General features: G+C 37.0%; 1 protein-coding gene across 2 annotated transcripts in view; it reads left to right on the top strand.

Annotated features, from left to right (window-relative positions):
* Positions 1-9,808, top strand: part of capn7 (calpain 7) — a 31,818-nt gene extending 22,010 nt beyond the window's left edge. For both annotated transcript variants that reach the window (XM_028581509.1, XM_028581510.1), the window contains exons 19-22: positions 819-949; positions 3,210-3,302; positions 4,738-4,918; positions 7,994-9,808. In XM_028581509.1, coding sequence (XP_028437310.1) covers positions 819-949; positions 3,210-3,302; positions 4,738-4,882 — 369 coding nt within the window. In that variant the 3' untranslated portion in view covers positions 4,883-4,918; positions 7,994-9,808. The remainder of the gene's footprint in view (positions 1-818; positions 950-3,209; positions 3,303-4,737; positions 4,919-7,993) is intronic.
* The last annotated feature ends 5,418 nt before the right edge of the window (positions 9,809-15,226 follow it).

A 15,226-nucleotide genomic window follows, 5' to 3' on the forward strand; every position in this document is an offset into this window, starting at 1 on the left:
GACCCAAATGTATTTATATATTTTTAAAACCTGCTAAATGTATTGGTCAGTGCTACCCAATCGTAGTACACTGTACTGGTGGGGAAACACGCCAGCATCTGATAAAAAGAAGTCAGCCAGCCAGCTGCTCCCTGACGAGAGCCACTCTCCGGGAGGGTCTGGCTCTGCCGACCGAACACCGTGGAGCACTCTGCTGCCCCCTGTTGCGTGGGCGGTGTATTGCATTTCACGCATCGTCCGTGACGCTTGCGTCTACTTGCATCCGCTGTTTAGACTATGAAAGGGAGCGCGTCGCTCGCGTTGCTTGTTCGCGTTGCTCGCGTTGACTCTGTAACGGCCCTTAGCGACAGCTCTTAGAGGCGAGGCCTATACGAACTAGAACAAAAAGTTACGCACTAAAGCTTTAAGATAACGTCAAATCAGACACCTCACATAAAGGTTATGCTAATAAAAGCCGCAACACAATAAAATCAAAAGGCTTAATACATAATAGTATAAGGAAATTATATAACAAGCTATATTTTTATTTAGATAACGTCAAATTGCACATGTTGTGTAGATTACATGCTAATATAAGCTGTAAAATAAAAACAACAAAAGGTTTAACATAAAAAAAAGTCTTGAAGGGATACCTAAGTCTAATTGGTGATGGGACAGAAGTGGAAGGGAAGTACAAATGTGACCTTTGAAGAATTAAAACAGATGAGAGAGGCTTTGTTTTTTTGTGTATGTAACATATTCACAACACATACATCATTAGTTTTCTAGTGCCCTTTAATCTCTAGTCATTGTGTTTGCGTCTCTGCTGCTGTCCTCAGATCAACGGCCAGTGGAAGGGCCCGAGTGCTGGAGGCTGTGGGAACTATAAGGATTCATACAAACACAACCCCATCTATCAGATCAACCTGGAGCGGCCGGGACCGCTGCTCGTCGAGCTCCGAGGATCCAGGTCAGGCTGACAAGACCCGGGAAGGATTAACTGATATATTAGGCCGTGTCGGTACGGGATCTGTGCTGTCTGCACGAGCCGATATGCACATAAATATATGCGCACGCGCATAAATACTGTACATAGTATATATAGGTGGTTAACCTACACTATTTGTATCACGCATGCGTTGAAACACTTGCGGCACAACTGGCGGCATATTTTTGTAAGCTACATTTTATGTTATTCATTATGCAGTTAACGGTGGGTCTGTTTTATAAATATATTTAAATGAAGTACTTATTGTCACTGATCCAAACCATTGACCGTAAATATTAATGGACAAAGCATCCAGTTCGGCGAAGTGCTGCAAATGCGGAAGTGCCTTTAACCTGCATTCTGTCTGAATTCCAGCAGGGGGCAACACGTGCGTTTGCAAAAGGAGTTTGGTTTCTGTAGAAGTCTATAAGAAAGTGACCCACTTCTCACTTGATTTATTACCTCAGTAAACGTTTTCATAATGAGTTTATGGTCCCAATCGCTAGTTTTAAGTCTTCTGCAACGCAGAATGATGTTCATTTTTTGAATTATGGTCTCGTTGATTTTAAAATCGGCGATAAAGCAGGAGGTGTTTTAGGGCGTGGCTATGATGGGATTGCCAGTGAAAGTGTCCTCATCACATCCGAAACCAGGATGGCTGCTCCCGTAACGGAAAACTCGACGACGGATAGCAGATCTCCACAAACCAATGGGTGACGTCACACATGCTCTGTCCATTAACAGTCTATGATCCAAACCCACGTATCGACATCCGTGTACTACGCCTTGGCGACATTGTTATTTTTGTGACCTGTAGCGTGGGGATGTTGTGATGTTTTTTTAAATGTAGCTTACGCTGTGCATTACGAGGAGTTTCCGTGTATAAAATAATATAGGAGTTATTACATGTTACATAAACCTACACCATTTTGGTTACATGTGGAATGTAATGGAGTCTTTCTGTCACTGCAAACCCTTCAGTTTCCTCCACACTCCCCTTTTGCGAGCGCTGTGCAACGAATGAAATTCCCGCGGTGCAAAGGTGCGCAAGCGTGGAACAGATCGTGCAGTGTAGTAGTGCGAACATCTTGCGCACGCGCATATCGGCTTGTGCAGGCAGCACAGATCGCGTACCCACAGGCCGACATCTGGACCTTACTATCTGACAGTGACAGGTCAAATCACATGATTTCTATAAGAGGCTGGCATACAGCGCCACATCTGAGTCGGCTTGTATTGTATACTGACAGCAGTTAATGAATAATGAATACTGCTTTTCTTATGGAAAGAGAGAGAACCAATTGCATAAGAATTTATTTGTTACATTGATTTAAATGTATATTCATACAGGAAATAGCATTCACATTTGTTTGGTTAAAAGACCCCTTTGACTTTATAGTGTCTCCCACCCAAAAACCAAACCCTAACCCCTCGGCCCTTTAATAGCTGACCATGTGTAGTTGAGCCTAACGTTATGCCCTTATATTTTTTTAAAAGCTCCCATGAGACTTGATGGCAGGAAGTGATCTAAGACCTCTACTCATTTTGGTATCCGCTCTCCTTGGAGGTCTTAGTCTGGGTGTCTAAAAGCTGTTTCAGAAATGTAAAGTCAACAAAACAATCCCAGCAGGAAAAACAGAGTTGTAATTATATTTCTAGTTTGTACAAAACATCTGTAATGTTTGTATCAGAATGTAGCTTCCCCTTTTTAACATTTAGCTGGGTATTAAAACCTGAGCAGTCCTGTTATAAATCTATCCGAATATAAGAATGGTGCTCCTCCGGACACTATTTAATTTCACTTCAGTTGAAATGAATCCGTCCGACTTACTAAAGAGCTCATTAACAGGATGACTCAGTGACTTTCCCCACTGTGGCATTAACACTTAATGATTTTCTGGATCTTTCTCTCGGTCTGTCTCTGGCCTGCTCTCTCTCTCGCTCTCTCTCACACACACACACACACACACACACACACACACACACACACAGGATGACTCAGTGACTTTCCCCACTGTGGCATTAACACTTAATGATTTTCTGGATATTTCTCTGTCTGTCTCTCGCCTCTCTCTCTCTCTCTCTCTCTCTCTCTCTCTCTCTCTCTCTCTCTCTCTCTCTCTCTCTCGCGCACACACCAGGATGACTCGGTGATTTCAGTGTTTTAAATTCTCACACTGACCTGTAAAATGTCAAATATTCTAAATAAATAAATAATGAATCTGGTTTTGTGTGTCTGCAGGCAGTACAGCGTTGGTTTTGAGATGGTGACGGTGTCGATGGTGGGGGACCCAGGCCCGGCTGCCTTCCAGAAAAAGAACAGTGGAGATTACAGGTAAACACAAATACTGCGGAGCTACTGTAAGAGGGGGTGACCGCAGATACAACATTTCTTGGTGCATCGCCGCTACCAACCGTCGGTCTGGCAACAGCGTGAAACCGTCAGAGAGAATCTCCTCTATTTCTTGCACGAGACGCGAGCGTATGTGTCAAGCCAGGCAGGTAATCGCATACAGGAAGTGCCACAGTGCAGCCGGATGCTTTACAAAAATAAAACACATTTCAAAATAAAACACTCATGGTGATTTCGGCTGTCTTGACTTCTCACAGTGAGACACACGATCAGGCACGTGGAGGGAAAGACCGACGGACGGACAGAGAGAGTGACACACACACACACACAGCCACATATAGGCTATAATTACCACAGTTTTGCCCACTCATCCTGTCTCATTCTATCGAAGAGAGAGAGAGAAAATCGCTTTGTGGCGCGTAGAAATACGTGTCCGGTATGAATGGCCAGGCACACGATCAGGCACGTATTTACGCTACGCGACACTTGCGCGCCCGGTGTGTTCCAGCTGTTATACATGCTCGTCAACTCGTCTTGAATGTATAATTTTTAGGGGTATCACAATTTTTGATTTTAATTTTTGGTTTCCTGAGTGGTAACATTTTGCCTTCCCCGTGAGTGAGTTATGTAAACAAACGACGACGGTAAAGCATGTGGGCTCCGAGAGGACTCCATGGTGCCTTCAAGTTCACCTCGTTAAACTAATGGTGCACTCAGTAGCACCTCTTAAAAAAAACTCTGAGAAACTCAAACTGTTGTTGCAAAGTACCCTTCTGCCATCTAGTTGGAAAAAACAATGTTTAAATCGAATCATGACCTTGAAATTCTTAAAAGCCAAAAACCTTAAAAGTCAAATTTGAATCGTGGATTTGGAGAATTGTGACACCCCTAATAATTTAAAGGGATACTTCACCGATTAGCATTAAGCTTTGTATCAGTAGAAACCCAGGTTATTTTTGATTGATCGTACTTCCCTCCCTCACGTCCCCCTGATACAAGAGATAGCTGTATTGTGTGTCTGGAAAAAAACCTCCGATGACGCAAAAATCCTCCTTTTGCGTCATCGGAGGCATTTATTTTTTATTTTTTTGGCTGTAGTCTCTAGCCTCTGGCCAAAAAAGCAAACATTTTTGCATCATCAGAGTTTTTTTTCCGGACACACAATACAGCTATATCTCGTCTCATGACATGAGGGAGGTAAGCATTCAAAAATACTACCGGGTTTCTACTGATATAAAGCTTAATGCTAATCGGTGAAGTATCCCTTTTAAGATTTAGTCAAAGTAATTGGAGTTGGAAAGGAGTGAAGTGTTCTGCAAATGAGAAACTGATAATTTAGCCATTTTATCTTCTTTGAAACTTTTGTGCTGGGCTGTCTCCCCCTCTGAACCAATGCATGTTAACTCTCCTTTGGCAGGTGTGGCTTCTGCTACATGGATGTGGACTACGTCCCAGCAGGCCTCTACAACGTCATCCCCACCACCTTCCTGCCCAAACAGGAAGGACCCTTCTTCTTGGACTTTGCCAGCACCTCGCCCCTCAAGGTCTCCCAGCTCCAGTGAAGGCGGCGCTGCAGCGAGGACGGGGCTTGGAGAGAGGTACTTGCAGGGGTTTCGTGGGATGTCGCTGATACTGTACTTTGGATGCGACGAAGGCCTCGATTAAACACGACGACCACAGAATGTTTCACTCATGTTCCCCCCCAAGCTCCTCTTGCTGAAACCCTTCGCTGAGGACTGATCGTGGGCTCGGCGATACCACACAGTTATGGTGACGGAGTAAATTATTAGTGAGCAATTATCAGGAGGAACTTCAGCACCGATTGGAATCCATCAACTGTGAAAGCGTTTTGGGACAGAATTAAAATACACTTCCATCCAAAATTAAAAGGACAAAGTAATATGGCGGTTTTCCATTACTTGTTACCTGCTCGACTCGCCTCGAATCTGCTCGTCTTTTTTGGTTTTCCATTACGAAAAAAAGTCCCTGGTACCTGCTAACAGGTCCTTTTTTTTTTTTTTTTTTTCGCCGCCTGCGTTGAGGTTCCAAGCGAGCTGAGGTGATACCAATAGGTGACGTGAAAACCTGCAGACTCCTGATTGGTCGGTGAGAATCGTCACTAATGACTGTGTCATCATCGCTAGCAAACCCGCCATTTTTAAATAGTTTTTTTTGCTGCCTCCAGCTTCTTTTGAAACAAAAGGTTTCTTCTGGCTGTGGCAAACAGCCACATGCTCAGAGTCAAAAACAACACGCCTTCGACGTTCTGTTTGTGTGTCGCGTTGGGTCACGGCAGTTTCCTGCGGCGTCGCTATGACGACCAGCCACGAGACGAGCTGGTACTAGCAGTGGGCCAAGCGCCAATAGTGACAAACGGCTCAACAGTGTGGTTCCTGAAGTGAAAATCCCATTCATTTTCTCCATAAGCATTATGATTATCAGCTATAATGGCTCCGAGATTTAAGAAAAACATGTTTCATTCGCTATGCCATGGAGAACTATTACACTACCCACAATCCTAAGCGTAAAAACGACAACTCTAAATTGTGGGGCTCGCTGTTACAATAGAAATGTTAACCCTACCACCATGAACGGCTAGCGAGCTGCTACAATGGAAGCCTTTTGGTCTTGTAGGTTTTCCTTTTTTCTGTTTTCATGTTGTTGTTTTTTTGCGCTGAATCCAATGTTTTAGGATAAAGATCCATCTCGGAGCCGGATGGCTTGTTTCCAGGCTTAAAACTCTCCATATAAGCATTTAATGAAACATCAATGGAGCAATTGAACGGGCGAAAATCACTTCCCGGAACCGGAGCCGTTCAAACCGTGGGTCTATAAGATAGAAAGCGTTTCTACGGAGCATCGACATCATTGTTCTGATCAGACGGTTAAATCTGGTCTCATGAGATGACCGCGATCGTAGGACCACATCCTGGACTCGACAGGATGAGGATGGTGTAACAGGGTTTAAAAATGAACACCAGCCACCAGCTGTCAGCTGCAAGAATTGGCTTTGAAGCTGCCTGAATTCTTTTCAGGTTCTGTTTGGCCTCAACCATCCAGAAGAAAGTTCTTAGTACTTGGTCCTGCTTGGAATTTCACAAATGTCATGGCCGTTTGGAGATCTGTTTTTCCTCGCAAAGGGAAAGCAAGTTCCTCACAGAACTGGGAGAACATCTGTCCACATACTATTTCATGGTTTGGGCCCCTTAATTCCAGTTGCAAAAGAGTTTGATTCTTCCAACTTTGGGTCAACGGTTTGTGTTTGTCCCTTTTCCTGTTACAACATGACTACGCCCCCCCAATGCACAAAGCCAGCTCCGTAAAGAAGTCGTTCACAGAGTTTGGTGTGAAAGAAATGGTCTATCCAGCCTTAAACTCAAAATCGATCATTTATTTATTTATTTTTTTTTTAAATTACATTTATATCTGCTTTTAGGTCAAAACTAGAGACTTTCAAACATCAACATGTCATTTATTAAATGTATTTGTGTCTAAATGACATCTAAACATCTTTTCCTATTCTATTTTAACCTGCAAAGGCTTCCAACACGCTTTCTATTCTATTTCTATTTCTAGCAGGCACGCGTTTTCGGCCGCGCCTGAGACGTGCGTGTCACGCAGGCAGTGTGTAAGCTCTAACCTGTTAACGTGGGAGCCGAAATATAAACGGACACGCCACGCAGCTGACACGCTCACGCCACGCAGCCGGTGAGCAGGAGCCCTTAGGATGTCCACATACTTTTTGGCAAAGCTGTGGATCTTAGTTGAGATGGATGAAATTGGACAAAACGTTTCCCGTCTGTTTGTTTTTTTTCGATCAGTTGGAGCCCAGCGAGCGATGCATCCATCCAGACAGGTGAAGGAAAGGGATGATGATGATCATGATGATGTCTCCGTAAAACGACTGAGCCGTCAATCATAGCCAGTTTGAAATGACGGCTGTCTCTTGTGAATAATGCGTGACCCTGCCAAGGGAGAAACTAGCGAGATCGCTTTCCTGGCTGTGACTTTAACTGTGGTTATCAGTCACGTTATCGCAAAAAATAAAGAACTGCTGCAGAAATCAAGCTGTCCCAAGATATAAATGCAAATAAAACTTAGACTCATGATAACTAGGGCCGCAGCTAACCGTTATATTCATTGTCGATTAACCCGCCGATTATTTTTCTCGATTAATCGATTAGTGTCGATCAGTATCGTTGCAAAGCCCAAGATGGCGCCGTTGAATGTCTCGTTGGGCCCCTTACACAATGATATTCAGTTGACTGTAATAGAGGAGTGAAAATATAGACTTTTAGAAGCTGGAGTCAGAGAATTCGGTTAATCTGTTACGATTGTTGGCGATTCGTTTTGACTGTAAGAGCTCCAATGGTAACTCTTTGTTGTTTTTGGTATCGCCTTAGCTCGCTCGGAACCTCGATGGAGGTGATACTAAAAAAAAAAAAGTCCCTGTTAGCAGGTACCAGGGACTTTTTTTTCGTAATGGAAAACCAAAAAAGGCGAGTAGAGTCGAGCAGGTACCATGTAATGAAAAAGCGCCAAATGTGACTTAGAGTTGGAATAGTCGGGAGTCTCGGCCAAACCTATTAAAAGCTGTTTAAATGTCTGTGCGGTGGAAGGGGACAGTTATTGTCCTTAAATGACCGCAAAGGTTTTTTTTTGTCCATTCTCAGGAGCAGTGCGGCAGAGCAGCAGCACAGGGAAGCCAGAACGGCAGCAGTTGAATGATGTCTCTTCATTTTGTCCTCACGTGTGTGGATGAGGCGGCCCAGAGATGAGATCTCGGCCTCATTTCACGTCGGCACTCGGCTTCAGACAGCCGTTCGCGTGTTTTGATTGTTGCCATAAACTTTCTGCAGGTTAAAATGTAAATGTAATGCCCAGTACACATCCTCTGTTTACTTTTTTAGTTGATTTTTACTGCACTTTAAAAAAAAAAAAAAAAAAAAAAAAATATATGGAAATGAATATGTCTGTTTCTTCAACACAAGCAGTTTAAACCTTTTTCAGATATCAAGATTTTTTTTATTTTCGGTGTGGACAGTTTCACCCATCAGCAGTCGGTCATGTACCAATGTTGCTGCTCTATATCTCTGCAAAACTAGCGAATGCTCTGCAGTTGCATCACAAATTCCTTGGCAAAAATAAAAAAATAAAAAAAATTGCCTGTTGCAGTCGAAGGGCGAGCTGCGGCGGATCCAGCAACGGCAGAATGTGTTCAAATGAACGTAGCAGTCAGCCAACGTCACGCTGAAGTAAACCGGAGTTTTTTTTCCGTGAAAAGTCAGTGACGAAGACACTTCTGCAACGCTGTTTATATGCAAATGTTTCCATGGAAGTTTGATAGTGACGCTGACTGCAGCGTACAGCCGGCTCCACGTGGTCACACAAAGTCTTTGTGTGTTTACGGAGCGCCATCCACAACTGTAAACAAATTATTATTTCATTCTACAGTTTCTGTCGTATAAAATGTTTATTTTTTAATTTACATTTTTTTTTGTTTTAAATGTCCCTCAAACGGTCACAGAGCCGAAGTTTACATCTCCACTTTGCTTTGTCTGACCAACAGTGCAAAACTATAAAATATGCGATTGACAGTATGTGTAATGTAAAAGACATTTCTGAACCTGGAACCAGTGATGTTTTTAATTTTTTATTTTTTTTTTGGTGTTGCATGTTTGCTTGATAAATGACTTAAACTGTTAATTGATTATCAAAGTTGTTGTTAATATATTTTTTCATTGTTCAACCATTCGATGAATCGACTACATTATGAATTGGTTTTCCCTCCAGTGCGGCCTGTATATTTGACTCAATGCAGTCTGCATCAACCAGGCACTGTGCCCTGAATAAGGACACTATTACAAAAACATTTTCACAATATAATCCCATTTTTTTTTTTTATGATTTTATCATGTTAACCTCAAGCATTGGCTTTGTTTTACATTCGTTCAATTTCTTTTAATCGTCAACTCACAGTGCAAAGAGAACTTGCCTCATTACTGTAGACATTTATTCAATGCAAATGATATATGTGATGAACTTGATCTGGTTCATAGTGATGCTTCCGGGGAGCACGGTGACTGTTTTCACTCATAACTACTGTTATATATATACAATAATTCATAGTAAACTTATTGCTGACGACTATAAATGGACTATACACGCTGGTGTTCTAAAAGGGTGAAATGTTCTGTTCAGGATGGAATATAGCTTTTAATATATGTACATTGCCAAGAATTTCTGTTAAATATCCAATCGCTGATTGATGATCAATCATTATTTTTATGAATGCCATCTTTTCTGTTACCAAACTCAGTTATGTTTTTTTAATCGGCAGCAAGCCGACTAATTTCAATATGAAGGCAGGACAATCTTGCAGCAACCTGTTGTATGAGTGATGATGTAATGTTTGCAGAGCTTGCACTAAATGTTGGTTACACTGACGTCTTCAAACTTTGAATACATAAAAATGATATCTGCTTCTCTCTGTCTGCTCTTTTATTATATATTTTATTTTGGAGGGGAGGGGCTTTTATTTTGATAGAGCCAGCAAAAGTCATCACATTTTGTACTTTTTCTGTCTGAGAACCAGGGGCGATTCTAGGATCAGACCTTTAGGGGGGCTCAGCCCCTAATTAGAATGTGACACGGATACAGTGCCTTGCAAAAACTATTTTTATTATAATTTTTAGGGGGGCTGAGATGAAATTTAGGGGGACTTTAGCCCCGCTAAAAAGGGTCTAAAATCGTCACTGCCGAGAACTATAAAAAGCTATTTGATCAGGGATCTCATCATGCTGATTAGCTGACGGAGGCTTGTATTCAGTCCTGTTGGCATGTTAATGTTTATTTAATAAGGCACACGGCTCATGAATTAACATCAGCATTCGAGTTCATCATTTAAATGTGCCAATGTGCATCTTGGGACGTTTAATCAAAAACTTGCTCGACAGTCATCTGGCCGCGTCACCTATACAGTATGATACAGAAAAAATTGATCACAAAAAGTTATGTGTTCCACATTTTTGGACAGTAGGTTTATCTGAATGTAATTAAGGGACAGGGAAGGGTTGAAGAGGTGCAGATGAGTCTTCTACACAACTGTCTTTGCTGACTCCATTGAGCTATGATGGCTTGTAACTGATATAAACATATTTTTATGACATGCTGTACTGTGATATTTTTATCACTTTATATGAAATACACTATGTCTTATTTGTTTTTTCGACACACTATGCTTTGACTTTTTGCACCATACTATAATAGGACCTTTTTATGACTTTTCGACATAACACACTATGACATTTTACGAAATACTATAATTTTGTTATGACGTTTTATGTCTCAAGATACTATACTATGACTTTTTCATAGTTTTTTTTTCAACATACTATACTATGACTTTTTATGACTTTTTACGACATACTAAACTGAGTTTTTATGACTTTTTTTCGACATACTATACTTTGACTTTTTTATAATTGTTTTAGTCATACTATACTATTACTTTTTATGAAATTTTTCGACATACTATAGTATGACTATTTTTCAACATACTATATCTGACTTTTTATGACTTTTTCCGACATACTATACTATGACTTTTTATGACTTTTACGACCTACTATACTGTGACTTATATCAATGTTTCCGACATATACTATAACTATTTTTCAAATGTTTTCGACGTACTATATTAGGACTTTTTACGACATACTATACTATGAATTTTTTGCGAGATACTATACTATTACTTTTTTCCAACAAACTATACAATGCTTATTTTATGACTTTTCCAAAATACTATACTATAACTTTTATAATTTTTTTTGACATGCTATACTATGACTTTTTTTTGGAATACTATGCCAGGACTTTTCAACATACTATACTATGATTTTTTTATGATGTACTATACTATGACTTTTAATGACTTTTTGCAACATACTATATTATGACTTTCTGTTACTTTTTACAACATACTATGCAATGAATTTTTATGACTTTTTTTCGACACACTATACTTCCATTTTTATGACTTTTTTCCGATTTCTATACAATGACTTTTTATGACATACTATACTATGACTTCATTTATGATTTTTTATGAAATACTATACTATTTTTTCATAATTCTTATAGACTTTTTACGACATATTATACTATGACCTTTTTATGACTTTTTTCGATATTCTATACTATAACTTTTTATGACATACTATACTATGACTTCATTTATGACTTTTTATGACATACTATACTATGTTTTTTTTCATAATTCTTATAGACTTTTTACGACATATTATACTATGACCTTTTTATGACTTTTTTCGACATACTATACTATGGCTTTTTTTAGATTACTATGACTTTTTACGACATAATATATGATTTTTATGACTTTTTCGACTACTATACTGACTTTTTATGACTTTTTAAAACACACTACTATACATTTTTTCTACATTTTTTCTACATACTATACTATGACTATTTACTTTTTTTCGACAAAATATACTATGACTTTTTATGCCTTTTTTTGACATACCATTCTATGACTTTTTAATAATTTTTTCGACATACTATACTATGGACTTTTTTTCAACATACTATACTATGAATTTTTTTTTATCTACTATACTATGACCTTTTTATGACATTTTTCAACATACTATACTATGGCTTTTTGTAGATTACTATGACTTTTTACGACATAATATATGATTTCATGACTTTTTCGACTACTATACTGACTTTTTATGACTTTTTACAACACACTATACTATAACTTTTTTATAATTTTTTTCTACATACTATTTTGACTATTTTTTCAAAATACTATACTATACATTTTTTAAAACTTTTTTCAACATACTATACTATGACTTTGTTATGACTTTTTACAACATATGTATGTTATTATGACGTTTTTCGACAAAGTATACTATGACTTTATGATTTTTTCGACATACTATATAATTACTTTTTTCGACGCACTATACTACGACTTATTTCGACATACTATGGTATGAATTTTTTTGACATACAAACAATTCAGATTTGCTTTTTATGTGGGCATTAGTTCCTGTTCGATCCAAAGAGCAGCTGTTGGACAAACTGCGTTTATCCTTTTATCATCACTGCAGAGCTCCGTATGAACATAGTTTCTAAATTAAGGTATGACCAAGAAACAATCATGATCATTTTAGTGGGGACTTTTTTTCGACATACTATGGTATGAATTTTTTTGACATACTATACTATGACTTTTTTATGAATTTTTTTGACATACTATACAATGACTTTTTTTTGACGTACTATGGTATGAATCTTTTTGACATACTATACTGTGACTTTTTTTCTATGACTTTTTTAGACATACTATACTATGACTTTTTCATAATTCTTTTAGACATACTATACTATGACTTTTTTATGACTTTTTTCAACAAACTATACTATGACTTCTTTTCTACCACTGTACTATGACTTTTTACGACATACTATACTATGTTTTAGTCATAATTATTATAGACTTTTTACGACATATTATACTATGACCTTTTTATGACTTTTTTCGACATACTATACTATGGCTTTTTGTAGATTACTATGACTTTTTACGACATAATATATGATTTCATGACTTTTTCGACTACTATACTGACTTTTTATGACTTTTTACAACACACTATACTATAACTTTTTTATAATTTTTTTCTACATACTATACTATGACTATTTTTTCAAAATACTATACTATACATTTTTTTTACTTTTTTCAACATACTATACTATGACTTTGTTATGACTTTTTACAACATATGTATGTTATTATGATGTTTTTCGACAAAGTATTCTATGACTTTTTATGACTTTTTCGACATACTATACAATTACTTTTTTTCGACGCACTATGGTATGGACTTTTTTCGACTACTATACTATGACTTTTTTTGACATACTATACTATGACTTTTTCATAATTCTTTTAGACATACTATACTATGACTTCTTTTCTACCACTATACTATAGTATATACTACGACTTTTTACTACATCCTATACTATGACTTTTGTTTCGACATACTATACTATGAATTTTTATTTGACTACCATACTATGAATTTTTATTTGACTACCATACTATGACGTTTTTTGACATGCTATACTATGAATTTTTTAATGACTTTTTTTGACATACTATACTATGACTTCATTTATGACTTTTTATGATATACTATACTATGACTTTTTCATAACTCTTTTAGACATACTATACTATGACTTTTCATAATTATTTTAGACATACTATACTACGACTTTTTTATGACTTTTTACTATTATACTATGACCTTTTTTTACTACTTTATGACTTTTTAATACTTTTTTTTCAACATACTATACTATGACTTTTTTTTTTCGACATACTATACTATTACCTATTTATGAATTTTTCCGACATACTATACTGACTTTTTTATGACTTTTTTTCTACTATACTATGACCTTTTTATGACATTTTTCAACATACTATACTATGGCTTTTTGTAGATTACTATGACTTTTTACGACATAATATATGATTTCATGACTTTTTCGACTACTATACTGACTTTTTATGACTTTTTACAACACACTATACTATAACTTTTTTATAATTTTTTTCTACATACTATTTTGACTATTTTTTCAAAATACTATACTATACATTTTTTAAAACTTTTTTCAACATACTATACTATGACTTTGTTATGACTTTTTACAACATATGTATGTTATTATGACGTTTTTCGACAAAGTATACTATGACTTTATGATTTTTTCGACATACTATATAATTACTTTTTTTTTCGACGACTATACTACGACTTATTTCGACATACTATGGTATGAATTTTTTTGACATACAAACAATTCAGATTTGCTTTTTATGTGGGCATTAGTTCCTGTTCGATCCAAAGAGCAGCTGTTGGACAAACTGCGTTTATCCTTTTATCATCACTGCAGAGCTCCGTATGAACATAGTTTCTAAATTAAGGTATGACCAAGAAACAATCATGATCATTTTAGTGGGGACTTTTTTTCGACATACTATGGTATGAATTTTTTTGACATACTATACTATGACTTTTTTATGAATTTTTTTGACATACTATACAATGACTTTTTTTTGACGTACTATGGTATGAATCTTTTTGACATACTATACTGTGACTTTTTTTCTATGACTTTTTTAGACATACTATACTATGACTTTTTCATAATTCTTTTAGACATACTATACTATGACTTTTTTATGACTTTTTTCAACAAACTATACTATGACTTCTTTTCTACCACTGTACTATGACTTTTTACGACATACTATACTATGTTTTTTTCATAATTCTTATAGACTTTTTACGACATATTATACTATGACCTTTTTATGACTTTTTTCGACATACTATACTATGGCTTTTTTTAGATTACTATGACTTTTTACGACATAATATATGATTTTTATGACTTTTTTCGACTACTATACTGACTTTTTATGACTTTTTACAACACACTATACTATAACTTTTTTATAATTTTTTTCTACATACTATACTATGACTATTTTTTCAAAATACTATACTATACATTTTTTTTACTTTTTTCAACATACTATACTATGACTTTGTTATGACTTTTTACAACATATGTATGTTATTATGATGTTTTTCGACAAAGTATTCTATGACTTTTTAGGACTTTTTCGACATACTATACAATTACTTTTTTTCGACGCACTATGGTATGGACTTTTTTCGACTACTATACTATGACTTTTTTTGACATACTATACTATGACTTTTTCATAATTCTTTTAGACATACTATACTATGACTTCTTTTCTACCACTATACTATAGT

This window comes from Perca flavescens, chromosome 6, assembly GCF_004354835.1.
Source record: "Perca flavescens isolate YP-PL-M2 chromosome 6, PFLA_1.0, whole genome shotgun sequence".
Taxonomy (NCBI): domain Eukaryota; kingdom Metazoa; phylum Chordata; class Actinopteri; order Perciformes; family Percidae; genus Perca; species Perca flavescens.